The sequence below is a fragment of the Malaclemys terrapin genome, chromosome 1 (assembly GCF_027887155.1).
Source record: "Malaclemys terrapin pileata isolate rMalTer1 chromosome 1, rMalTer1.hap1, whole genome shotgun sequence".
Classification (NCBI taxonomy): Eukaryota; Metazoa; Chordata; order Testudines; family Emydidae; genus Malaclemys; species Malaclemys terrapin.
In genome coordinates this window covers 231,862,623-231,889,615 of record NC_071505.1, presented here as the reverse complement: position 1 = coordinate 231,889,615, position 26,993 = coordinate 231,862,623, and the positions used below count along the sequence as shown (strand labels likewise).

Here is a 26,993-nt window from a genome sequence, read left to right as displayed (position 1 = left end):
GAACTGGAAGAAACAGGATTGCTGCTCTCTTACAGATAATCAAGTAAGGAGATTTATGTGGCTTTGCACAGCGCAATATTTTACACAAACAATTTTAATGTGTTGTGGAAATAGGATGCACAGGGAGTAGCATTTAGATATCACATTTGTCCTCCTACATGTGAATGACAATCATCACTGAAGGCATCACAGTCTGTATGGGTCACTGCTCTCCAGCAAGGATAAATGGGATATCCTACTGTAACCACTTTTATTATAAAGTACACCCCTCAGGGATAAATCCTACTAATAAAACAATTTGTTTCTGAAACTATTAGTATAAACTAATATTTTTCAAATATCTTCAAATTATTGTTACTCCCAGTGAAGCTAAAGAATATTAATTTAGCATTCTAGATGCCATAATGAGGAATAACAATAATAGAGGGATAACAAAACATGCCAAAAATATAGTGAGTACTTCTATGTTTTTACCCACTTAATTTTACCATGAATTCTAAATTAGGCCCCAGGAGCTCATGCCAGTCCCTCCCTACAAGCTCTCTTCTTCAAATGCAAAATCATTGTTATCCATATAATTACTTAATTGTATAAAGTTATTCTATTTATTCTTCTCACCCAATCTATTCTCCACAGTACCAAATTCCCAGTCACCAACTATCTGACTGAAATAAAATTAGTACATTTTGCCACTTTCTTTTTCTATGAAACAGCTTGATCACTCATCTGTGATTTCTTGATTACATCTTTCAGCAATGGTGGTGTTTTGCTACAGGGCCAAACAAAATTGCTCTTAGCTCCAGAAATACTATGCTCATTAGGTTTTCAGATTTTTACCATTCACCTTGTACAGAGGACACCCCTCTGCATTCTGATCTATCTGCTTTCCATCCCATCACATCTGTATGTATATTAACTGTTGTAATGTTTATCCTTGTGGCCATCCACACACCACTCATATAATACTTTGCACAAAACTTTAATATATTTTTTCTGTCTTCGTCCTATGGTGACATGTTTATGGAAAAATGCAAGCAATTACATCTGGGGCAAATACATACTAAGACTGAGGGTTAAAAGTGTATAGGAAATTAGGCATGAGTTTGAAATGGTAAAGGCTTGCAGAAAAAGCCAGAGTAATTTAGATATTTGTAAGCAAAGATATCAGGTCAAGAACAGAGGAAAAATATAGACACTCTCTCTTTACATCGCTGTAGTGAGACTGCACCTGGAATATTACATTAATTCCTGGGCTCCATATTACCCAAATGATACTACCAAATTGGAGGAAGTTCAAAGAGAAACAAACTGAAACAAGAGAGATTTGCTCAGGAGGAAACATTAAAAAGGAAATAAGTATTGCTTGGCTAAACAATTTCTAAGGGTTGGGTATAATGTACATGTGCTGAGTTCCCTTCCCATCTTCAGCAGAGTACAACATGCTGAGTCAGTGTCCAAACTCATTCCCCCTATTAATCCCCTTCAGCTAATTAGCTTCATTAATAACTTAAAAAAATAATACAATTGAAACCTCAGCCAAAGCTTCCTTCCTGAACTTGGCTGTTCTATCTTAGCTCCTTCTCTCTTGAGAGATTCTCCCATGCTCATACATCCAAGTTGGATTTAATGAGCCACAGTGACTCAGCAGGAATCATTCAGTATTTACCTGCAGATTTTAGACACCTGTTAACAAGGATGTTTAACAGCAAAGTCCTGCCAGCCTGTTAAATGGGCCACAATAACAGTCTACACATCTAGGAAGTGCATTAGATCCATGGAGAAGTAGAATTATTTAGTATTCTATTCCTAGATTTTTAAGGTCAGATGGGACCATTCTGATATACTGATGTAACTACTCTAAAATGTCTTCCAAGGAATTGGTGAAGTTTGTTCACTAGGGATTATAAATTTAGACTGGATAAAACACTAGAAAATATATCTCAGTGCCCAGTTCTGTATTTGCAGGAAAATGAACTATATCTCTAATGGTATGAAAGGTATCTGGAATAGTCTAACACTGAGTCTTACAGATGTGAAGTGTATCATACAGAAAAATCAATCTTCAGCATCAGATCAGTAGATAGTGTAAATCAACCTAGTTCCAACTGAAGTCAATGAAGCTATGGCAATTTATACTAGCTGATGATTTGGCCCACAAACTTGAGCAACCAAACAAAATTCATGGTTAATAGCTTCTGGAAGTATTTATTTTACTTCTGTCTGACAAGCTTCCTTCTGAATAGCATGTATAGGTATTCATGCATTCCTCCTCCTTGCCACTAACCTGCACTTAAACATTGGGAAGGGGGGGTTACCAGATGCTATGATCCTACAGAAATACAAAAAGTGGAGACCAGAAGCCAGATTCTTAGCTGTAAATTAATACCTCATCTGTAACAGTCTTGCCATTCCTTCTGAAAATACAGTTCCAATAAAAAACTCTGAGCCAAATTCCACTCTCAGTTACACCAATGCAACTCTGGAGTAACTCCACTGACGTGAATCTGTGTTTACACTGGTGTAAGTGAGAGTAGCATTTTTCCCTCTGAGGACTTGTCTAGATGAACATTTAGTGCACATGTAAATCTACCACGTAGTAACCTGCTACACACACTAGTTCAGGTGGACTGTGCTGCCACACACTAAAAGTTTCCTAGTGCACTTTGTCCTACTCCTGTTTCAAAGCCAGGTAGATCAAAGCACACTAGGGAACTTTTAGTGTGTGGCAGCAGGGTCCACACTGACAATTAGTGTGCAGTATGCTAGGGCGAGGTAGATTTATACCCCAGCTTGCAGTGCACTAACTATTCATCTAGACAAGCTCTGAGACACAGCTGCAGCAGTGGCGGCTAGACTCTGGGTGCATCCTGACAACACCTGTATCCTACCACTCATGGGAAGAGTGATTCAACCTCACCTTGAGGGTTTCTCTTTGAGTTTGAAATGTTATAATTAGTAGGGCTGGTCAAAAATTTTGCACCAAAACTGTTTTTCAATAGAAAATTTAGTGTATGGGTAAATTAAATTTCCCATGACAAATGTATGCTTTCCAGGGAAAATTTTGATTTTTTGTTGAAAAACGGAACACCTGAAAACTTTTCAATTTTCAGCTACAAAAATTGTCACTTGGAAAAGGTGCCTCATGGAGACTGTAGTTCAGGAGCTTCATGCCCCCATTTTGCTCTCTGGTCCAGTATCCCCAGCTGGACTACACCTCCTCTGGATGGACTCTCATGAAGTGCCATGGTGGCACACCAAGAAGGGGGAATGTGGTCACCATGGAGATGAAATCCAGCCAGGGAAATTTTTCTGTTTCTCATTTTTTCCCAAAAAGTCAAAATTCTCGATGGAAAAGCTAAATCCTAAGACAATCTGAATGTCTGCAAATGTGCACACAGCAATCCAAAATAAGCCCATCATTTCCATATCACCCTATTTTGTACAAGTGCCCATTTATAATTTCTTAAAAGTGTACCAGCAATCACCCTAGCTGCATAAGACAGTATATAGTCTAAAAAGGTCCTGAAACTGAAAATTTGTGACTGATTTGTATTATGTCCTTCTGAAACTCATGATCAGAAAATGTGGATGTTCGGGTCTAAAGGGATAGTTTGGGTCAAATTCTACAACCAGCAGCACATTTGGGGATTTGTCAGAAATTTACAGCTCTCTCATCAGCATTACAAATGTCTCAACTCTGGTTTCTGCCACATGCAGGCTTGGTAGCTTTCACAGAACCAGGAAAGGTTTCACGAGGGAAAGCAGCAGGTAGGGAAAGCAGAGGTAGAGAAAAAAAAACAAAAAGAAAAAAGAAAAAAGGACAAAAATGATGGGAAGAAGTTTCCTGTATTCTCTGCTCCAAATATGCAAGTTAAGTGGTAAAAAATAAACCCAGTATGGTATTCTGGCTAAATCAACTGTAACTTAACCTGTAATTGGGCTTGATTTTTAGTCCATCTCCCAATTTCCATCAAACCCTTCCCATCATCACCTTAAAGACTGGAGGAACTTGAAAACATATCAAATGGCAAAATGCAATAAGTGCCAGTTTTAGTCCCTTGAACGCCTTCTGGCCACCTTAAATTAAGTACAGAGTAGCTCAAATTGTTAAATACTTCTTTTACCGGTAACTCCTTACATTTTTAGTCACAACAGCTAGACTATGATACTCTTGCTTAGACTGAGGACAACCTTGCTCCACAAGTAATCCTACTCATTTAAGTGGGACCAATTCATGGAGCAAGTTGCTACTTGGTATGAGCAAGAGTGTCAGTATAGGGTGACCAGATGTCCTGATTTTATAGGGACAGTCCTGATTTTTGGATCTTTTTCTTATATAGGCTCCTATTACCCCCCACCCCGTCCTGATTGTTCACATTTGCTGTCTGGTCACCCTAGTATCAGACCATGGCCCAGTGATACCAGGGATGTTCATTACAATATACAAATAACAATAGAAACAATAATTCTAAAATATGTTTAACAAACTATTGAAAAATTCATTTTAATATCAGTAGAGGGTTTCAGACAAAATACTAGGGGCGGTCCACTAGGAAATGCCAAGTCTTTGATTCAACCATGGCCTCCATTGTCCTCCTTCGTCTTGCTCCATTTCTAATGTGCCTTTCTACTTTCTGTATCATCAAAGTAAAAAAAACTTTCAACTCCCAGTTTGTGTACTATTCACTGTAATTGAAATAAGAAAGATCTATTTTATTCCCCCTTCCCCAGATTTTCTTTTCAGAGGTACTCTATGACCACCAGTTCCAGTGGACCTTCACCCCCCGCACCCCCAAAAAGTGGACTAGTACATTTTTCCCTTAACTTCCCTTAAACAACCTCTAACTTGTCATTACATTCTTTAACTCAAACTTTTTCATTCTCTGAACTATATTTTAATACAGATTGTCTCAATGACCTCCTTCCATTCACCATTACCTCCCTCCCTCATTCAAGATAGCATAATATTGTTAATGTAACTACAGCAATTGGTTACCTGGAAAAGTAAATTAAAAGTATTTGAGCCAGACATCCTCTGCTGATGTAAATCAGCGTTGCTTCAATGACTTGAGAGTTTCTCATTTTTCTCTACACCAACCCCGACTGACACCAGCTTAACGTCTGGCCCTCTATGTATCTTACCTTTATTAATGTAACACAGAAGCTGGAAATAAATAAAAGAAACCACCATCATGTGGCCAGGAAATGGTCCACTGACCACAATTTGAGAACCACTAGTCTAACTTCTCAGTCATTTGTGTTTCTCGTAATTAAATGTTTAGAAGTGAATGCAGTGGGACTGATGCTTCATTACACTAGTTTTACATTAGTGTAACTTCACTGAATTCAATGGAGTTACACTGGCTTTCTGCCAAATTTTCCAGGCAGTGCCCAAGTACCAAGCTTCCTGTTAGAATTAACAAGCCAAAGTCTTGTATGCAACTGAAGTCAGGTACATTTTCTGAAATCTTAGCTTCAGATTCTCTTTTCTTTGAGGAGCTCCACTTCCACCTGAACTGTATAGATCTGACAACTCTGCAGGCCCATGTTTGTGATGCTTGGCTAATCCCAGCAATAAAGACATAATTTGTTCTACTGCAGTAGGTCCACGTACTGCTTATCAACTCTCTTCTAACATCTTTAAATGTTAACTGAGCCTATTACTTAATATATTTTATACCAGGCTTCCGGATACATTTATTGAAGGGAAAATTAAACAGAAAGTTAAAGTAACAAGTCTAAAAATGTACCTGAAAAACTCCATGAAAGAGAAGCCATAGCCATGTTGTTCTGCAATTCCTGCACAAACAACATTTGCAGATGCGCCAATCAATGTCCCATTACCTGAAATTAAAAAAAAAAAATAATGAATGCCAGTTTATATTTGTCCTTTGCTTCTTATTCTTCCTTTGCTTTGCCATTCTGTTAGTCTAGGTTGAAGACTTTAGATCTGCTAGTTAGAAAAGAAATCAGTTCTCTTGCATATACCTGAAAGGAAGCCATCTCAACAATAACTCTCAGCCTACAAATAGCTTAATGCTTTCATAGCTAAGCCTCACATCAGCCTCAGATTCTGAGCAAGCAAAGAGAATGGGAATGAAACATAACACCATGTAGTCAAAATGACACCAATGACCTGTTTTCAGAGAAACTTTCTGATTATTGGTTTTATAAACAGAGAGATGCCATCAAGATAAAATGAAGACAAAGAGGAGGAAGTACAGGAAAGGAAGCACATTTCTTCAACAATATGTTGAACTATTGATTGAGGGTACTAAGAAAATGGATGCATTTCTTCTGTGTGTACATGAGATTGGCAAATTAATCTTACATTTTCATCTCTTTTTTAAACATACATAAAACTCGTGATTTAAAAAAAACTGAAATAGGGTGCAGACTGGTAGGAACAGATGTTGTTCATAGGTCTCTACTAGGGTGGAATTTCAGTACCAAGAAGGTGCAGTTTATAAATAGTTAACTGCAAATGTCCTGTCTCTTTAAAACCCCTGGATCAGATCATCAGCTTGTGTAAACCAGTATAGCTTCAATAGTCAGTGGTGGTATACCAATTTATAACTCTCCCCCAAGAGATACCAAAGTAGTGTGCTGTATTTTTAAAATGTGTGTACCTTTGAGGGGGAAGTACACACTAGATCTTGTTCCTCTCCAATTCTTTCAAGTAGCTCACCTTCTCCCATTCCATTTCTAATCCCTCCATTTCACATAAAGAAATTAATTATTCAGGTATCCAAACAGTCCAATTCATTATCCAAAGCTTTAGGTTGGGAAGACTTGCTTGAACTTTATAAAAGTTTTGTAGCTAACTCTACCAGTCGTAACTGGTGTCCTTTGCCAATAAATCTGACCTGGAGCATTGCTGGGAAAATTACAGTACTTTCAGCATTCTCTTCTCTAAATGATATTTTGAGCAAAAGGGGCAACCTTCTAAAAGAGGGCTTTTTCCACGTATAGTATCGCAACTCATCTGTTCTGTCCAATGGCACTATGTTAGGAATCCATTGTTTTAAGCATGTATTTTTCCTGTGCTCCCTCTCGCATAAGATCATTCTTACATTTTGATCCAGTTACTCATTGCTGTACCGATATTTTACTGGTCTGACTTTGAGAAAACTAGATCAGAAGGTAATTAATGCTGAGGTTAATTGCTTTGACTTAGTAAGTATTCTGGGTCCTCCAGAGCTCAGCTTATGAAAGAATAGAGCTGGGGAAAGGCAGTCACATGATTTTCCGAATATTCATGTGCTGTGTCTGGAGACTGCAGTGACTAAGCCAGCAAACTTTCTACCATGAAGAATTATTTTGTTCACCTAGCTTTCCACATCCCAAAGTGCTCAGGAACATTACCTATAGTCTAAAACACAATACAATAAAATATCCTCTTCACATTCAAGCAAAACAAAACTGTGGAGTTCAGGTATGGGAAAAGAATGGAAGGGTATGAGTGTGTGAAGGTAAAAAACATGGGGCCAAGAGGGATTCTACTAAAAATAACCTGGGGGACGTTTTATGCTTTTTCTTTTAAAGAAGATAAGAAATGGATTGGAACAGGTAATAAATACATTACAATTAATAAAATATTAAGAGATTTAGCAACCAAATGACCAAATTATTCAGTATGCCACCTTGGCCTGATTGCCTGCTACGCTACTCCAGTTTTACACCAACAATGGAGTTATAGCAGAATAAGACAAGAATAAAGCAGTGGTAACCCAGGCCTTCATTGACAGGCAATGAGGAACACAGGGTGAATGAACATAATAAGATCACACTCAAGCCACCAAGCTAGCATGCTGCTGCTGCATTCTGAAGAAGCTACAAGTGATGGGGATTCACTGCTAAGAGCCTCAGGATCACTATCTCAGTAATTATACAGTCTTAATCATGATACTATCTAAGTACCTCACAAACATTAATGGATTTTATCTTCTCAACAACTGTGCAAGGTAGGAAATTTTATAGATGGGGAACTGAGGCACAAACTAGATTAAATGTCTCGTCCAAAGTCCTATAGCATGTCTGTGATTAAGCCAGAAACTGAAACCAGGTCTTCTAATTCCAGTCCAGCTTCCTCCTACGTTAGAACCATTCTTCCTACTCTGGGCCCTGCACTGCTGTTGTCCATTCATCACGAGGTTATAACAAGGGCCCAACCTGTGCAAAATAGTGCAATTAGAACACAACACTTTCAAACCTAGCCCAGTGCATGGCTTTAAACGGAAAGAGGATAATCCCAAATCACAATTTGGTGATTCTGCAAAAAAGCAAACTAACTTTCCTTGCACCTAGAAAGTTAATTTTTTTCACAAGTCTGTATATGCTTCTTCAGCTCCACCATCTTTCATCTCTTTTCATTTAAATTGAATTATTTCCTTGCTACTGCCCCCCTAGATTGTGTTTTTCTATGTTTTAATTATCACATTTTTCCTATGAGTATATTTCCCTCTTTCACTTGGGAATGCTTTTCTTTTATATTAAATTTTATAGTTCCATACTGGTTTTCTTTTCTCTGCTCCTGCACTATGAAGGAACAGCTTTGAAAAACAATAAGTAAACATACCTTTTTTGTTATACCTCCTTTACGATCCCTTAACTTCTCTCCATTTCCAACATTTGCTGCTCTCAGTGACAAAAGATATGCTCTAGTTCAAAGGAATTATTTCTGAGAAGTCCCACAGTCTGTGTTATACAAGAGTCAGACTAGATGATCACAATGGTCTTAGAATTTCCAAATCTCTAATTGTTTCATGGAGAAATAGAAGGTAAGCTGTTCACCCCACTGTTACAGCCTTGATTCTGCAAAGGAATCCATACGGGGAGGGCCATTTATGCCCACCAGGAGTTCCACTGATGTCACTGGGACTGCCTGGAAGTGCAAGCATGCACCCACATGGATCCTTTCAGAGTATCAGGGCCTAAACTTACAACACCATGGAGTATTCTGGCCACAAGGAGGCACCAGCAATTAACTTGGCTGTGTTTTGCTGCCTGGAGAAAGGACTTCTAACACCAGGGATTGCACCCATACATACCCAGGGAATGAGTCAGCATTGCCAAGCTAACCCCCACCCATCTTTTTGCAGCAGTTTCTGACCTCCTCCCAACACCCCACCCGTAAAATACTACTACCTTCCTCCGACAAGCCTGGACAACATTCCGCTCCCCCCAAATTCAGGTGCCATGCAGTCATTTAAATGCTCTTTGGGGCAGGCACTAGAATTGTTTATATATTGCCTATCACAACAAGGCTTTTATTCTTGATTGAGATACTGAGGCACTAGTGTTCTTCAAATAATAATTAATAAACATTACATTTAAAAGGCCCTCTTAACTTTTATGCTAAAAATATTGCCCTAAATTTCCTCCCAAACATTCACAGGGGGTACAGTTCAAAACATACAAAACCTAAAATAAATAGGCCAGAAATTTAGATTTCTGTAAATTCAGGTTACTGTAAAAACATTCAACCTGGGCTTTATCCATAACTCTAAGAGACAAAGGAAGTTTATAAAATAACTGACCTGGAAAAACTCAGACTTCAGTAAAGCAAATACATCAATCATTCTATTGCTCAAAAACCTTTTAGAGATTCTAGCCAAAGGCCAACCATAAATTCATATAATTGAAGTGAATATTGAAGCTAATAGACCCAGCACAATCTGGATTAAGGCTAGGACATGAAATTGAAAAAGCTTTAGTGGCACTGATGGATGATCTCCTGCTGTCAATTAATGGTCTGTGGAAATTCGTTCTTATCCTCTTGGACCTACCTAAAGTAGTGGACATTGTCAAACATGGGATACTAATCTACACCTTGAAAGCAGTGGCAGACAGAATGTGTTAAAATGGCTTAAGACCTTCCTGAAGGGTCACACCCAAAGAATAGTGATGGGAAACTGTACCTCCACCACTAGACCTCTCACTTGGAGTCCCACAAAGATCAATTTTCTCACTGGCCCTATTCAACATCTATATGCAACCACTAGTTGATCTGGTTACATGGCATGGATTTAAGTGCCAACAATATGCAGATGACCCACAGCTCTACCTCTCCCTCACCACATATGACTATACCACTAGCACCAAGATAGCTAAGTGACTGGATGAGATCAGCTCACAGACTGAAGCTGAATTTAAGCAAGAAGAGGTTATGCTGGGGGAGAGAGGAAAGAACTTTGGTGTGTTTGCAGCTACCGTGCAGTCTCCTCTGGTTGAAGGTGAAGACCCAAAATTGGTCGATTTGGTCTGTAGTTTAGGAATACTCCTGAATTCCTCACTGATATTAAGCTCTCATACAGCAGCATCTGCAAGGAATGATTTTTACCATCTCCAGTTGTCTAGGAGATTCCATCTCATCCTGCTGGACCTGGCCTCCATTATAAACATCTTTGTCATCTCTCAGCTGGACTACAGCATTGTTATATATCTGGTCATGAAGCTGTCAACACCGTAGGAAATTCCAACTAATACAGAATGCAGCAGTGCATCAGAACTGTCCTCCACTATTGACACCGGTTTTCCATAGAATATTGAGTCAAGTTCAAAGTCTTGGTCATTATCTTCAAGGCACTCCATGGACCGGGCCCAGAATATGTAAAATGTTGCGTAAAGCTCTGGGATGAAGATCATGACTGACAACTCCACTCCTCAGTCACAATGGAACTTTCTACCACAAAGATAAAGCGCATCTGTGCATGAGACAGAGCTATTTCATGGGTTAGTTTGAGATTGTGGAATAAACTCCCACAGAAACTAAGGGCCATTACAAACCCAAACAACTTCCTCTTCAAGTGCAAGGTGTGCTACAACCTTGCCTTCTCTAATATAAATACATGGCAGCATGTACGTTAAAACAGAAACAAAATCCTACCAAATCAAAACACTATATAGCAAGCATTCTTCTTCCCCGTGGAAGAGGATGAGAGAATTAACCACACATAACAGAGGTTAATCACAATGCACTGCAGGAAGGAGTTTGGATAGTACAGCGATAAGGGCCGTATAAGAACCTACAAAAAATAAAATAGAATAGACTCGTTTTAGAACTGCTATAGTTTTGTGCAGTCATTATGCAGAAACAAGAGAAAAGTTCTTTGCAGGATATTTGCTGAGGAAAAGCGGTGAGATAAATATGATATTTCTGATCTATTTTTCAAGGCACTTAAGGTTCTCAAATGTCAGTTCTGTCTGTGTGTTCAGATAAATATTCCTACATGGAATGTAAAAGCCTGGATTAGCCCCAAGTGCAAGAAAAGATATTGACAGTTTTGGCCAAGGATAAAACAATTAATGATTCAGAAACAAAAGCCACATATTTAAATGAATTCTAAGTATGCCCAGCCTTTGCTTTCTTCTTCTCAGCTGACTAAGAATTAGTACCTCTGGGAGGGTGACCAGACATGTGGTTTGGCAGGCCAGATTGGATAGTTCCATTGTCTGGATGTCGGTTCAATTCACATGACAAGAGGGTAGGGGCATTTTCTTATATTATCTAAACAAAATTCTCATTTAATAAATTCTGGTTCAGGCTTCCCACTCACTTTCGAAGCAAAATATTCTCTGCATACCTCAAAATAGGCAAAGTGATGTGTATGGTTAAATAGCCATAATGCATTCAGTTTCCTACATAGCAATAAACTGGTCTCACAAATCTGGTTACAGAAATTAACATTAAATTAAGGTTCTTATTAGCCGTAGAACAGACAGCCATCAAATAGTTTAGCTAATTTTCTATGTTTCACAAAAGACCCATTCAAATTTGCTGCTTTAAGCAGAATCAGTTGACATGCATCTATGAAAGTGCATTCCTGATATTGTATACTTTTATTTTTATAGTTTGTGTGCATAAAAAAAATTAAAAATCGCCAGCAACATTATTATTTTTTTACAATAAAGAGCTGAAGGGGCATGAAAAATTAAATCATCGACTCGGAAGATTTTTATCCTTACTAATTGTTCTGAAAACAACCAGCAGTCAGTGGGGGGCGGGGAGAGGGGGAAAATCACATTTTGTACATGACTATATCTGATTTCAACTAAGCCTGGCTCTAGAATCTTAGAAGAGCTTTACTTAAATTAGGTAGGTCTCTTTCTGTGCTCTTACCCCAACTTGCTACTTCTGTGTACAAACCCAAGATGAGCATTACAGTTTACAGCACATGCATATGAATTACTGTAAGATTTCCAGTCATGAAAACGAAATTTTTTTTTAACTTGACATCTTTTGGGTAACATGTTTCTGCCTCAAGGTCCTGAGTGGATTACATTTTTACCTGTGCCTGGAGTCTACAGGAAAACATGCAGATAAATTAAATATTTTAGCTAACTTTCCCAGACTGCATTACATGTAGACTAGGGGCCTGATTCTGAAACTCTTCCATAGTTAGCAGCAGTCTCACTTCCATGAGGCCACCTTGTGTAAGTAAGTATTGCAGGACTCAACATTAATTGTTGGGGTTGGGGGAAAATCAGCCATCAAAATTTCTGCTATGAAAGAAAAAGTGTAGTTCTGTTGTTTTACAAGCTTGAGGGACACAAGGCAGGCTGCGGCAGATCCTTTGTGCATTACTTTACTATCTCCCGCTGTGAACAAACCAGTAAGTGTCTCTCTCCAATGTAAACATCTATAACATCAAGATATGAAATCTGAGACAACAGACATCTCTCAGAAAAGGCAGCTTACATAGTACTGAAATAGAAATGGAGCACTATCAGTGGGGATAATATCAATAGTCTACTCCAGGGATGGGCAAACTTTTTTGCCTGAGGCCACATCTGGGTATGGAAATTGTATGGTGGGCCATGAATGCTCGTGAAATTTGGGTTGGGATGCAGGAGGGGGTGAGGGCTCTGGCTGGGGCCAGAAATGAGTTCAGGGTGCGGGAGGGGTCTCCGGGCTGAGGCAGACTGTTGGGGTGCGGGAGGGGGTCAGGGATACAGGCTCCAGGCAGTGCTTTCCTCAAGCAGCTCCTGGAAGCAGCGGCATGTCCCCTGTCTGGCTCCTATGTGGATGTGTGGCCAGGCGGCTCTGCATGCTGCCCCATCCGCAGGTGCCGCCCCTGCAGCTCCCGGCCAATGGGAGCTACAGGGGTGGTGATTGGGGTGGGGGCAGCACACAGAGCCCCCTGGCTGCCCCTAAATGTAGGGGCCAGAGAGGGGACATGCTGCTGCTTCCGTGAGCCTCGTCACAGGCTCGCAGAGCAGCCTCCAATCCACTTCCCGGCTGGAGCGCAGGAGCAGGGCAAGCCCCAGACCCCGCTCCCCAGCAAGAGCTCAAAAGCTGGATTAAACTAGCTAGAAGGCCGGGTGTGGCCAGCAGGCCGTAGTTGACCCATCCCTGGTCTACTCCCTGGTATTTTATCCTTTTATGCACCTGAAATGAAGGCTCATTCCACCGAAAGCCTTTAATATTGTATGCCACCAACATTTTACACATTTTTCGTTGTTCATAATTCTATGATTCAGAAGCTGGGACTTCAGCCAACTGAACTTAGAAAGCAGGACTTTCAACTTGATCCTCGATTCAGCCATGTTTCAGGTTCCTTGTTTAAAATGCTTTTGTAACTCCTGTTGTCATGACCAACATGCTGGCCATGACCCCTCTACTATTGAAACCTTGTGGTATGTTACATATTATGCATGAATACTCTCAATAGCATAGTAATAAAATGGTTATAAAAAGAACGTCTTTCTATACTGGTCAGTGAAACTACGCTAGAACCCTGATAGCACTGTTGCTGTGACCATGATTCAATCACTGCCTGGATAGGGGTTTTCCTGTTTCCTCTCCCTCCACTGATTTTTCAGTATTCCTACCAGCAGCACCAGCTGTTGTCAGTGACTTTTCAAAACAGGGGCCAGATCTAGGAAAAGGCTACCTCAGCAGAGTGAGGAATCTGGAAAGATTCAGTGTTTTCTGCTGCAATAGAATTTAAAAGCATGATACTACTTCCCCCTCTGCTCCGACTAGAAGTCCCCAGGACATTCAAGCTGACTGCAGTTGCCAGTTCTATATTGTAGATCAGTTCACTCTCTTATTTCAGTGGGTCACCAATACAAGACAATGTGTTTAAATACTCACAATAATCTGAAATATAGACAGTACAAGCTTCAAGCAAAGGGCAATGCTGAAATTCATGACAAGTAAATGTATTAAGAAAATAAATACAATTAAATAAACCTACACTTGTGTTTTAGGAATCCAAAATGCCAGCTGTGCTGTCCTTCTCCGATCATTAGTCTATTACTAATTTGCAAAGCTTGCATAGCAAACAATTGCTTTTCACGAAGAGAAAATCATTAGTACAAGTAAAGGTACTGCAGTACTTACTTTAATTTCATCCACAGTGTAAATAGCATCAAATTAGTGTTAAATTTTCTGTAGATTCTTTACTAAATCAATTCAGAACATAATTTTATTTCAGAGCTGAACCATTAGACTATTTTTCCTTTCTTTATATCATGGCATAGGACCCTTTTAAAAACACAAGATGCACAATGTAGTAAATATGAAACCTCATGGATAAAGAACAAGTAGATTATCCTTCATCCTATCCACACACTATTGATTCTGCCTCTACTTATAGTTGACAGGGCAATTTTAAAAAAATTGCAACAATGTTTCGAATATTTGTCCCTCAACCCGAAATATACATATATAGAATCATGTTAAAACGATGGTGTTTGTATTTGGGATTGGTGAAGAGTATTTTAAAACTTGTTTGTTGCAACTGTCTTTAAATAAAATGGTGTGCAGTTTTAGAAATTGCAAACTCTGTCCAGTTCAAGGTCTCAATTTCGATTTTGAAACCCCTCATGGATTGATTTTAGCCACCTGACAGAACACCTCTCTCTTAGTGGCCACGGATTCCAATGACAGCAACATTCCACTGTTGCCATGACACTGACAATAATAGGATGCTTCTGAGTGCAGAAGAAGCGACTTTTATAGTAGATGCACCAAGACTGTGGAATTCACACTCTTAAGTGACAAGACTCTTCAAAACACATACACAAAGGCACCAAGCGCCTATGCGCTCTCACACTCCAACCTGTAAACAAAGCAACCTATTTCTCCTACAAGCTGGGAAGGGGGAAAGAGAAATTAGTGTTATTTCTATTGTTAAATGTTTTGGAGACTCTCAGATACTAAAGTGGGGGACAATATAAAAATCTACATAAGTTAGGAAGAAAAAGCTTTCATCTATATGTTGTTCTTTGAAAACAGAAAATTATCATTCCTTTGGGGGAATATTTTCATGTTATTTTCTCTCTCTGCTTTATTTTTCTTTGTGGAGTAATCAAAGATTCTGATGTGTGGGATTTAATTTATGGGAAATGTCTTGTGTTTTTGATTTATCCTTTCATCCTTAATTAATAGCTCAATTTTAATAGGGTTTTTAATTGAAAAAATTAATTTCTGCATTTAAAATGGAAATGTAATTGTCATTAAATACCATAGATTTTATCATTGGTTACTCAAAATTTTATTTATAAAAATCTTTTCAGTTTATCTTCAAGTAATCCAATCTTCAGCTATGACCATGTGAAAGATTTAGTACTGTTACCCAAGCAGTTAGTCAAAACTCCAGCTGGAAGTAGAAATTGACAACAGGTATTTTCTTTAACGTAATCTTGTGTATTTACAAAGACTGTACAAAGTCATGTTTCTCAGAACATAGGAGGAATAAAATTGCAGGAGACAGCTACTTTATTTGTTGTTCCAACCTTGCCTTTCCAGCCAGGACTGTGCATTCAAAAAGCATTTTCTCTTAGCTTTATCTTGGGGCTACTTTACTGTAGTTCCAGGCTGCCTCGGCTTGACTTACTTTCTCTCTGCTTCTTTCTTGCTCCTGTCCCTGTGTTGTCACTGCTGTGCTGTGCTGCTCTCTCTCTCTCTCACACACACACACACATACACACCCTTTACCCCCAAAAACAATCCCCTGTTGAAACCTCTCAGCCTGAATCATTAGAATTCCTGATTGGTCTTGGGTGTGCCTTTGATTTAGAGGCCACTATTGTTTCTTACAATTAACCTGAAATAAGGGCAACTGTTAAACTCATCAGTTTGGAGAGGAGTTGGGTGACCAGATGTCCCAATTTTATAGGGACAGTCCTGATATTTGGGGCTTTTTCTTATATAGGAGCCTATTGTCACCCTCCTCATCCTGATTTTTATACTTGCTATCTGGTTATCCTAGGTGGGAGTTACATGACCTGTAGAGAAGATGGTTCCCCTACACACTAAACCTAATCAATTAAGGGCTCCTGGGTACCTAAATTACAACCTTCTGTCAGAAATTTACTAATTAGAAGAGAGGGACCATTTTTGCTGTGTTATTGGGGATCCTGCTAGGAAAAATAGAAACGCTGAGGGTATGTCTACACTGTAATTAAAAACTCATGGCTAACCTGTGCCAGCTGACTCAGGGTCACGGGGCTCAGGCTAAGAGGCTGTTTAATTGCTGTGTAGATGTTTGGGCTCAGGCTGGAGCCTGGGCTCTAGGACCCTGGAGGTAGAAGGGACCCACAGCTTAGGCTGAAGCCCGACCCCAGATGTCTACACTGCAATTAAACAGCCCCTTAGCCCAAGCCCTGCAAGCCTAAGTCAGCTGACATGGGCCAGCTGTGAGTGTCTAATTGCAGTGTAGACATACCCTAAATGACCCAAGCTTGAGTCTCCAAAGAAAGGTAATGTCAAAGAAACCCAATAGTCTCTCAGACAGGACTTTGCAGCTATGAAGGACTTTCTAGCTACCATATTGGATCTTTTATCTTAAGATACAAATGAGCTCTCTAAAGATGTGGGAGAAGTCAAAGCACGTTTGAGCTATTTAGAGAATAAATTACAGAAAACTGCCATAGAACTGAAGGAGGTTAAAACGGAGAATGCTTTCTTAAGGCAAAGACTAAGCAGTCGTAAGGAGACACAAGAAATCTTGAAAACAGATCGCAAAGAAATAATTTGTGGTTAGTAGGCCTCCCTGAAGGGCTGAAAGGAAAAATAATGATTAGCTTTCTCCAGAACACACTCTCTGAGGTACATTTGCTCCTCTGGAGATTGAAGGGGTTTATTGAGTGGCAGGGGCCAGAAGGAGGGAGTACAATAGCCCCAGACCGGTCATCTTTCAATTGCTAAGATATAATAAAGTTATGTTTACTACTAGGTAAAAAGGAATGCTTACGAATAATGATTTTACATTTTGTTTGTTTCCAAACTTCTCTGTAAATTTAAGCAAGAAGATAGCAGCATTTAATTGCATCAAAGGAGCTCTCAGAACATCAGATATTAAATACAGCCTCAGATATCCAGCCATTTTCATAATGAAGATGACAGATTCTGTGAAATACTTCAATATGCCATTGGATGCTTGGCAAGCAGTATTGGATTTGAGACCAGATCTCACTAAGGGTAACAGCATGATCCTCTCATAAAGGAAAAGGAAATGGAGAGTATAGCCCTGAAGAAAAGGAACCTGTTATTGGGAAAACCAGGCAATATTTGACATATTTGATATTTTAATAGTGTTACAGAGTATAATTAGTAGTGACATGCAAGATATTTAGTATAGCTTGAGAATCAGTACTTTCAATATATTGATAAGCCAATATAAAAATATCTATACATTCACAATAATATTACTCTTATCTCCTTTCCTTATATGCACTTATATTTATAACTATATGTATGTTGATTTATATATTTATAATATATTCATAATTATTTATGTGAGTATTATTTGTGACTACCTGTATCACTTTGTATGGACACTTGTAATTTTTACATTTCTATCCATACTTACAAGTTTATGTATTTATAATATGTATGGGAATAATATATTCATATTTGTTTGCACACGTTATCATTTGTCACTTCATGTTTACCTTTTTCCATTAATCTATTGAGGTAACTATTTATATACCATGTTCATATTAACATTTATATACTATATACTACTACTTATGCATTCGTATCTCTGAAGCAATAGGTTTCATTCATTTATACACTTGGCATAGGTACATATTTTGGTAAATATAGGTATATTTCTGAGAGATTCCCAATTAATTCATATTGGGGGGATGCAAGGGTGGGTGCAGGCATATGCCATTGGGATCTGAACATGATTGTATTAGCAGTCTGGGATGTTAAAGATAAGGTGAGTGGTGTATAATTTTTGTTTGTTTTTCTTAATAGAAAGACACGCAAAGGCTTTCAATCTACTGGGCATCAATAAGCAGCTGAACAATCACTAATTTTTCATGAACGCTATTAAGTTTTGTCCCTGGAAAGTAGGGGGTACTTAATGAATCCTCCAAAAGAATCAAAAGTTTGGGGCACTTAAAATCAAATTGATGTCAGCTAGCTTTCCTTCAGGAGACCCATTAAAGGAATGAAGATATAGACAGAATTAAAAAACTATGGGTAGGATATGACTATCACTCCTCTTTCAACTCCAGAAGCAGGGGGGTCGTTATACTACTCCTCAAGAACCTAACTTTTCAATGTATTCAGTCATGGTAAAAGCCGGAGGGTGGACTCATAATAATTGAAGGCATTTTCAATACTATGAGATTAATTCTGGAGAGTGTATATAATCCTAATGATGGAAATGCACCCTTTCTGGCAGAAATATATTATTTTATTTCCAGCAGAGTTGATGTCCAGGGCCGGCTCCAGGCACCAGCTTAACAAGCAGGTGCTTGGGGCGGCCAAGGGAGAGGGGTGGCATGTGCGGCAATTCGGGGGCAGCAGGTCCCTCACTACCTCTAGGAGCAAAGGACCTGCCGCCAAATTGCCACCGCCGATCGCAGCTTTTTTTTTCGAATTGCCACCGCCGGTCGCGATTGCGGCTTTTTTTTTTTTTTTTATTTGCTTGGGGCAACAGAAATGCTGGAGCCGGCCCTGCTGATGTCCCAGTGTTATTAGGGTGAAATTGGAATGCTGTCATGGATGATACCATAGACAAAGCGCAGTGCTTTAGATGAAAATCTCAGAACTTGTTGGCACACCATCCATTTTCCCTACTGAAGGATATTGGACTACTGGATACTTGGAGACTGAAGCATCCTATGAAGCATGACTACGCATATTTCTCTACCTCATGCATCCTATTCCAGATTAGATTTCTTTATGATATCTAAGTAGGGGTGAAAGTAACTTAACGGATTTACCCGTATGCTGGAGTCCTGAACAGGGGGTCAGGGCCTCAATCAGAATAGGTGGGACCTCAACCGGAAAAGGCATGGCCTTTGAATCCCCGGCCCTTTAAATCGAGACTTAAAGGACCCAGGGCCACGGCTGCGGTAGCGGCGGCTGGGAGCCCTGGGCCCTTTAAATCGCCAGCTTGGGGAAGCTGCCCCCTGCTGGTATTGTTGGTGGTGTACCGGCTCATGCCGGTACTCCGTACCAGACCGTACTTCTTTCATCTCTGTATATAAGGTGCTATCTCCTGCATGTCTGGAGGTGTAAGTTGTAAGTTGTAGTATCATCATCTCTGATCATGCTCTAATTCAGTGGTGGGCAACTTACAGCCCATGGACCGTACGCGGCCCATCAGAGTAATCTGCTGGCAGGCCGACAGACAGTGTGTTTACATTTGCATGGCCACCTGAAGCTCCCAATGGCCGCAGTTCGCCCGTTCCTGGCCCATGGGAGCTGTGGGAAGCGGCGTAGGCCACAGGGAGCTGCGCACAGCCATGCAAATGTAAACTCACTGTCTGGCAGCCTGCCAGTGGATTACCCTGATAGGCCACATATGGCCCGTGGGCCACAGGTTGCCCACCACTGCTCTAATTTCTCTTCACATAGATTCTGGCCATAATGCTACAAGAGCCTTCAGTCAGAAATTAAACACACATTTACTTAGAGACTCTAAATTTCTTCAAATGATTGACACATCAATTATCAATTTATTGAAGGAAAATACAAATGCTGTCTCCTCTACTATAACGTTATGGGAAGCACTGAAGGCAACCTTAAGGGGAGAATGCATAAAATTCACATCTGAAAAGAAGAAAGGCATAAATTACTTAATTCTTGGCAGAGAAGGTTGTTAAATTTGAAAGAAAGAAAAAATAAAGTAGACCCCCAAAATAATGAGCTCCTGCACTCTCTCACTACCCCAAAATACAAATACAATGAATATATGTCTACCCGGAACAAATTCATGCTTAATAGAGTTAAAAAGACGCATTATGAATGGGGGGATAAAGCAGACAAATCCTAGAGAGGAAAAATAAAATGGCTTTATCCACTAATTATATAACCTCTTTGCTACGGGACAATGGTCTTTCTGTTCAGAATGTGATAAAATTAACAGACAATTTAAAAAAAGAACAGGAGTACTTGTGGCACCTTAGAGACTAACAAATTTATTAGAGCATAAGCTTTCGTGGACTACAGCCCACTTTGTCTTTATGCCAACCTTTAAACATCATGTTGAGTTCAGCTGCAAACTATATGACCAATACATTCCCACTACATCAAACTGATTATATGGAGGCAGATCTCTCTCTACTAGAAGATATGCAGGCAATTGGCTCGCTCAACTTGGGCAAAGTGCCTGGTGCAATGGCTTTCCAGCAGAATTTTGTAATACCTTAATCAATTAGTACTGATACTGTCAGCAGCCTTTAATGAAATATTTAGCAGAGGAATAATGTCATGGGACATGAGAACAGTGATGATTACCCTAATTAAAAAAAATAGGACAGTGGTCATTCTGGCGATTAACCGCCCCATCTCTCTGTTGAAAACAGATTATAAAATTCTGACAAAGATTCTCATTTCACTGCTCCATCAATCATTCACGCAGACCAGGTGGGTTTTAGTCATGGCAGATTAGCAGCGGACAATAATTGGAAGATATTCCACTTAATCCAACAGGCACAAACATCTGATGTTCCAGCTGCTATCCTATCATTGGAAAGATCTTTGATCAAGTGAAATGGCCATGCCTACAAGTGATCCTGGGAAAATTTGGATTTGGAGCTAAATTTCTGATCTGGATTGATATTATTTACAAATCACCCATTGTATCTGTTCTGACAAATGATGCTATCGCCTTCCTTTTTCAGTTAAAACGAGGAACACGTCAGGGATATCATCTATCGCCTCTACTATTTGATATACCTATGGAACCACTAGTAGCGTATATCAGACAGACACCTTCCACTGAAGGAATTACCATCTGGGATAAAGAGTAAAGATTAGTCTATATGCGGATGACATTCTGCTTACTCTTAAAAATCCCTTCTCCAATTCCATCACTACTATCTGCAATAAACTACTTCAGTGAGATATCATGATTTCAGATAAACTGGAACAAGTCTCAAGTGATGGCTATTTCTCATAGACCAAATCCATCTCAAATATTATCATTCTCCTTTCATTCATACATAGAGATAACCTACTTATGCCTCAGGATATGCTCTGATTTATCAAAGATAGTATCTGCAAATATGGATGTCATACTCAGAGAAATGACAAAAGACAGAGAAATGGTGTTCACTACCAATAACTTTATTGGGAAAGGTAGACGCTATTAAAATGAATGTAGGACCAAGACTGATATATATGTTTAGCTTAATTAAACTTAAATTTCCTGCTTCAACTTTCACAAGCATAAATAGAGTTGTACAACAATTCTTATGGAATTTGAAGACACCTCAGATATCCACAAGATACTTAAAAAATCATGGCTAAATGTGGGAGGATTTCCTAATTTGTATTTATATCACCTGACTTTTCTATTAAGATTTTTAATAAGATGATTCTGTCCCACCAACTCTTCCAAAGCCCCATTGTGGCTTGAGAATGAAGAAAAATTAGTTAACCCCTTTGGCTTTCTCTCTGCACATCCGTTTTTAAAATGGTTGCCTGCACCTTTAAGGAAAAATACAATATTTATCTCCTCCTGGTGCATTCTTCAGAAAATCCAGCCCTCCTTCCATGCCAATCTGGAATAATACCCAATTTAAATGAGCTTACAGCTCAAAACTCAAATCCACTTGGCTAACCAATAGCATATTAACCATAAAATATATTATTGAATGGACTACTTTAGCCTCCATTACATATCTTTGTGGTAAATACTAACTATTAATAAATCAAGGTCCTTTCTACAATAAGCTTCAACTCAAAATTATAAAGGACCTGGGGAATTGTTGGCAGGCCACAAATAACATTCCACTTGAAGTGGATATTAAAAAGAATATTGGCCAAAAACATTTTGTGGGTAACACAAACAAATGGAACAGGAGTACTTGTGGCACCTTAGAGACTAACAAATTTGTTTCAGCATAAGCTTTTGTGGGCTACAGCTCACTTCTTCAGATGCATAGAGTGAAACACACAGACAGAAGTTATTTATACATACAGAGAACATGAAAAGGTGGAAGTACGCATACGAATTGTAAGAAGCCAGTCAATTGAGATGAGCTATCAGTAGCAAATGGCTGAACTCCTTGATTTATCCTACTAACTATACCATAAAAAAATGGGAGAAGAAGCTAAACATATCCATTTCCTCTCATAGGTGGAATAATATCTGGCACAATATATGCAAAACATCCAGTTCTCTGTTTTTGCGTTTCTTTCAGAACAAAATTCTAAATAGATATTATTGGACTCCTGAGTGATGCATAAAACTGGACTTGCCCCACATAGTAAACATTGGAGATGTGATAGCTCCAGTGCAAACCTCTCTCATGTAATCTTTGAATGTCAAAGTATATCCACTTTTTGGAAAGAAGTGTATGGTGCTCTTCCTTAGTATGGTAGATATTTCCCCTACTTCAAGCCTCTGTGTTTTGGACGTTCTAGAAGATCTACCCTATCTGAGTAATACCAGGAAATGGATTGCTGCAGCACTTACAGTAGCCAAAAGAATCATTTTACAAAAATGGAAATCTGTTGTTCCCCATGCATTTTTTGCTTGGCTAACTGACCTAACCAACAGCAGGCTCATGGAAAAACTGACATTAATCTATAGAGACACAAGATCCAACTATGAAGACACTTGGTCTTTCAGGAGAGCATTACAACTGAATCCAGGTACATTGGACTTCTGATGTTGGGTTGGGGGAGAGGTGCTTGTTTGTTTGTTTGAGGAGGTGGAGTTAGGGAATAAAAGTTTGTTTTATTCATCTATGAATATTTCATATTGAGTTATTGTTAAATCTGTACTTGTGTGTTTTCTTTGTCATTGTATTTGAATGTGTCTGTATGGATATGTTAAAACTTCTGAACAATAACATTAAAAAAACCTCATCAGTGTAAGAAGTTTTAACCCAAATTTATAACAATCACAATTAAATATATTATTCACACATTTTTTTTCAGTTGCACAATTTGCTCTGACAATCCACCTTATTTATCTTGTGACAACCTTATATCAGCAACAAAAGCCACAGGGTTGATAATCACAAGGTTAAGCTCCTCCCTAACAGGGCTTCCAACAGCGCTTGTCAAACATTAGCAGCTCATACAGAATGCCATTTGTTCATTGTTTTGAGCAACTGTGATCATATTATAAATGGTTGCCAGTACAATGGCAGATTGATTTTAAGTTGGCCCACTTGGGTTTTTTTTTAAGGCTTTTAACTTGCTCCTAATTATTATCAAGATCTATTTCAGGAGACTCATCCCGATGGGCTTTCAGACTCTGGCATCACCCACTTTTTAGACATTCCACCACCTTCTCATGGGTCATCTGGTGATCACGCCTTTGGCTGCATTTGCTCAACCATTTGGAATTGCTCCCTCCTTGACATCCACCTCAGTTCTTCCCTCCCTGCTGATAAACAACAGCTGCTCACTCTTTCACAAAGCTGTTCTTAATGATCAGCAATGTTGGTCTGTTACTAAGGCCTGGTCTATGTTTTAAAATCAGATCGACCTAGCAGTGCTGCAGCTGTACCACTGCATAGCCTTAAGATTCTTTTCCTTTTTTCTTCTTCCCATCTATTTTCTTTGTGGCTTTTACAAGTGGGTTTGTTTCATTACATTTCTCTTTTTTTTTTTTCAAATGGGTCAACAATTTATTCGGAATTACTGTACAACAACCTCAGCTCCTTAGTTTTGGATGGGAAATACTTTATGAATATAATTGTAATATTTTGTATCCGCTCCATTTGTTGATTAGTGCAGTTAGTCACCATGCCAGGTAGTTTGGGACAAATCCACTTGCCAACTATAGTCATGCCTCATGACTTTGTTCATTGACGGTCGCATACTGCCTAGTTTTTCATCAGAGAGAGCAACATGTGCATCTGATTTTCCAAACATTCAGTATCAGGAGCAAAGTATTTGCTGAAAGCATAGATTCCAAAGAGATTGTTCAAGCAACAAGAGAGATTTCTGTCAAATCAAACCAGGAAAATCCATTAGCTTTAATTCATGTTTAATTGAACTAACCTGGCATCCGTATTATGACATAAGGCTCAGAAGTGATCTAAACTATGAAGTTGGTCAATTCCATGGATTTTCTAGAGACTCTGTAGCAATAGCATTATCCTTGGAGATCAATGATTTCCTCCTCCTTGACACTGCATATGAAAGTATACTAGAGACAGCTGCTGTCAGACCTGTATGTCAAAGCACCCCTTGATAAACTGAGGAAAGGACTTGAAGCATCCTGACTTTGGTCTCTAGGTTAGCTCAAAGTCTGAAGACTAACCAGGCCTGAGATGCTACCTGTTTACAGATGATAAACACGGTTTTGAATTTTGGCTGGAATCATCTAAAATTCTAAATCTTCTGCTTTACGTTTTCCAGAGAGGTTTCTCCTTAGCAGTCTTAAAGATTACAGCATCTTTTTTTGGCTGTGAGGTCCCTGTAATAAGCCTAACTCTCACACTGAGTATCAGAGGGGTAGCCGTGTTAGTCTGAATCTGTAAAAAGCAACAGAGGGTCCTGTGGCACCTTTAAGACTAACAGAAGTACTGGGAGCATAAGCTTTCGTGGGTAAGAACCTCACTTCTTCAGATGCAAGTAATGGAAATCTCCAGAGGCAGGTATATATCAGTGTGGAGATAACGAGGTTAGTTCAATCAGGGAGGGTGAGGTGCTCTGCTAGCAGTTGAGGTGTGAACACCAAGGGAGGAGAAACTGTTTCTGTAGTTGGATAGCCATTCACAGTCTTTGTTTAATCCTGATCTGATGGTGTCAAATTTGCAAATGAACTGGAGCTCAGCAGTTTCTCTTTGGAGTCTGGTCCTGAAGTTTTTTTGCTGTAAGATGGTAACCTTTACATCTGCTATTGTGTGGCCAGGGAGGTTGAAGTGTTCTCCTACAGGTTTTTGTATATTGCCATTCCTGATATCTGACTTGTGTCCATTTATCCTCTTGCGTAGTGACTGTCCAGTTTGGCCAATGTACATAGCAGAGGGGCACTGCTGTCATATGATGGCATATATAACATTGGTGGACGTGCAGGTGAATGAGACGGTGATGTTGTAGCTGATCTGGTTAGGTCCAGTGATGGTGTTGCTGGTGTAGATATGTGGGCAGAGTTGGCATCGAGGTTTGTTGCATGGGTTGGTTCCTGAGTTAGAGTTGTTATGGTGCGGTGCGTGGTTGCTGGTGAGAATATGCTTAAGGTTGGCAGGTTGTCTGTGGGCGAGGACTGGCCTGCCTCCCAAGGTCTGTGAAAGTGAGGGATCATTGTCCAGGATGGGTTGTAGATCACTGATGATGCGTTGGAGAGGTTTAAGCTGAGGACTGTAGGTGATGGCCAGTGGAGTTCTGTTGGTTTCTCTTCTGGGCCTGTCTTGTAGCAGGAGGCTTCTGGGTACACGTCTGGCTCTGTTGATTTGTTTCTTTATTTCCTTGTGTGGGTATCGTAGTTTTGAGAGTGCTTGGTGAAGATCTTGTAGGTGTTGGTCTCTGTCTGAGGGGTTGGAGCAGATGCGATTGTACCTCAGTGCTTGGCTGTAGACGATGGATCGTGTGATGTGACCGGGGTGGAAGCTGGAGGCATGAAGGTAGGCGTAGCGGTCGGTGGGTTTTCGGTATAGGGTGGTGTTAATGTGGCCATCGCTTATTTGTACGGTGGTGTCCAGGAAGTGGACCTCCCGTGTAGATTGGTCCAGGCTGAGGGTGATGGTGGGGTGGAAGCTGTTGAAAGCATGGTGGAATTCTTCCAGGGCCTCCTTCCCATGGGTCCAGATGATGAAGATGTCATCAATATAGCGTAGGTAGAGAAGGGGCATGAGTGGACGGGAGCTGAGGAAGCGTTGTTCCAGGTCAGCCATAAAAATGTTGGCATATTGTGGGGCCATGCGGGTGCCCATAGCGGTGCCACTGGTCTGGAGGTATATATTGTCACCAAATTTGAAATAATTGTGCGTGAGGATAAAGTCACAGAGCTCAGCAATAAGTTGTGCTGTGTCATCATCAGGGATACTGTTCCTGACAGCTTGTATTCCATCTGTATGTGGGATGCACACTGAGGGCATATTGCACCACCATTATTTAAGCAGGACTCCCTGCTGAAAATAGATGAAATTATATGACCCAGACTTTGGATGTCATGAAAGGTGAATATCTCTTAAGGGCTTACCAGGTGCAGCAACATTAATCTAGAGTTTAAGAGAGGACAGAAATATACAGATTCTTGGGGCTGATAGAAAAAATCAACAACAGGACATTTTGGAAAACACTGATGGTGAATATGAAGAACTGATCACAGAAGATCACCACAGTGCTCACTCTGGATATGACACAGTCCCTGCTAGAATGACAAATGGAGAGACTGAGGATGTAAAATTTAAATCTGAAATGAGTGCTTCTTAAAGGAGGACAGGTAAATAGTACTGTTGTGTACTTGACAGCAACCACAGCTTAAGAATACTCAGGAATGGAAATGGTTAGGTGCCAACATAAGAAAGGATGAAAGTACATTATATTTTTGCTTTAGATTTGTAGCATTCTAAGGCACAGGATTGTTAGAAATACATTATAGTCTTGAAAA

The 26,993-nt window shown here is 39.6% G+C and overlaps 1 protein-coding gene across 1 annotated transcript in view; it reads right to left on the bottom strand.

Moving 5' to 3' along the window:
• Positions 1-26,993, bottom strand: part of OCA2 (OCA2 melanosomal transmembrane protein) — a 344,911-nt gene that overhangs the window by 50,310 nt on the left and 267,608 nt on the right. Inside the window, exon 23 of the mRNA XM_054016529.1 lies at positions 5,751-5,844. Coding sequence (XP_053872504.1) covers positions 5,751-5,844 — 94 coding nt within the window. The remainder of the gene's footprint in view (positions 1-5,750; positions 5,845-26,993) is intronic.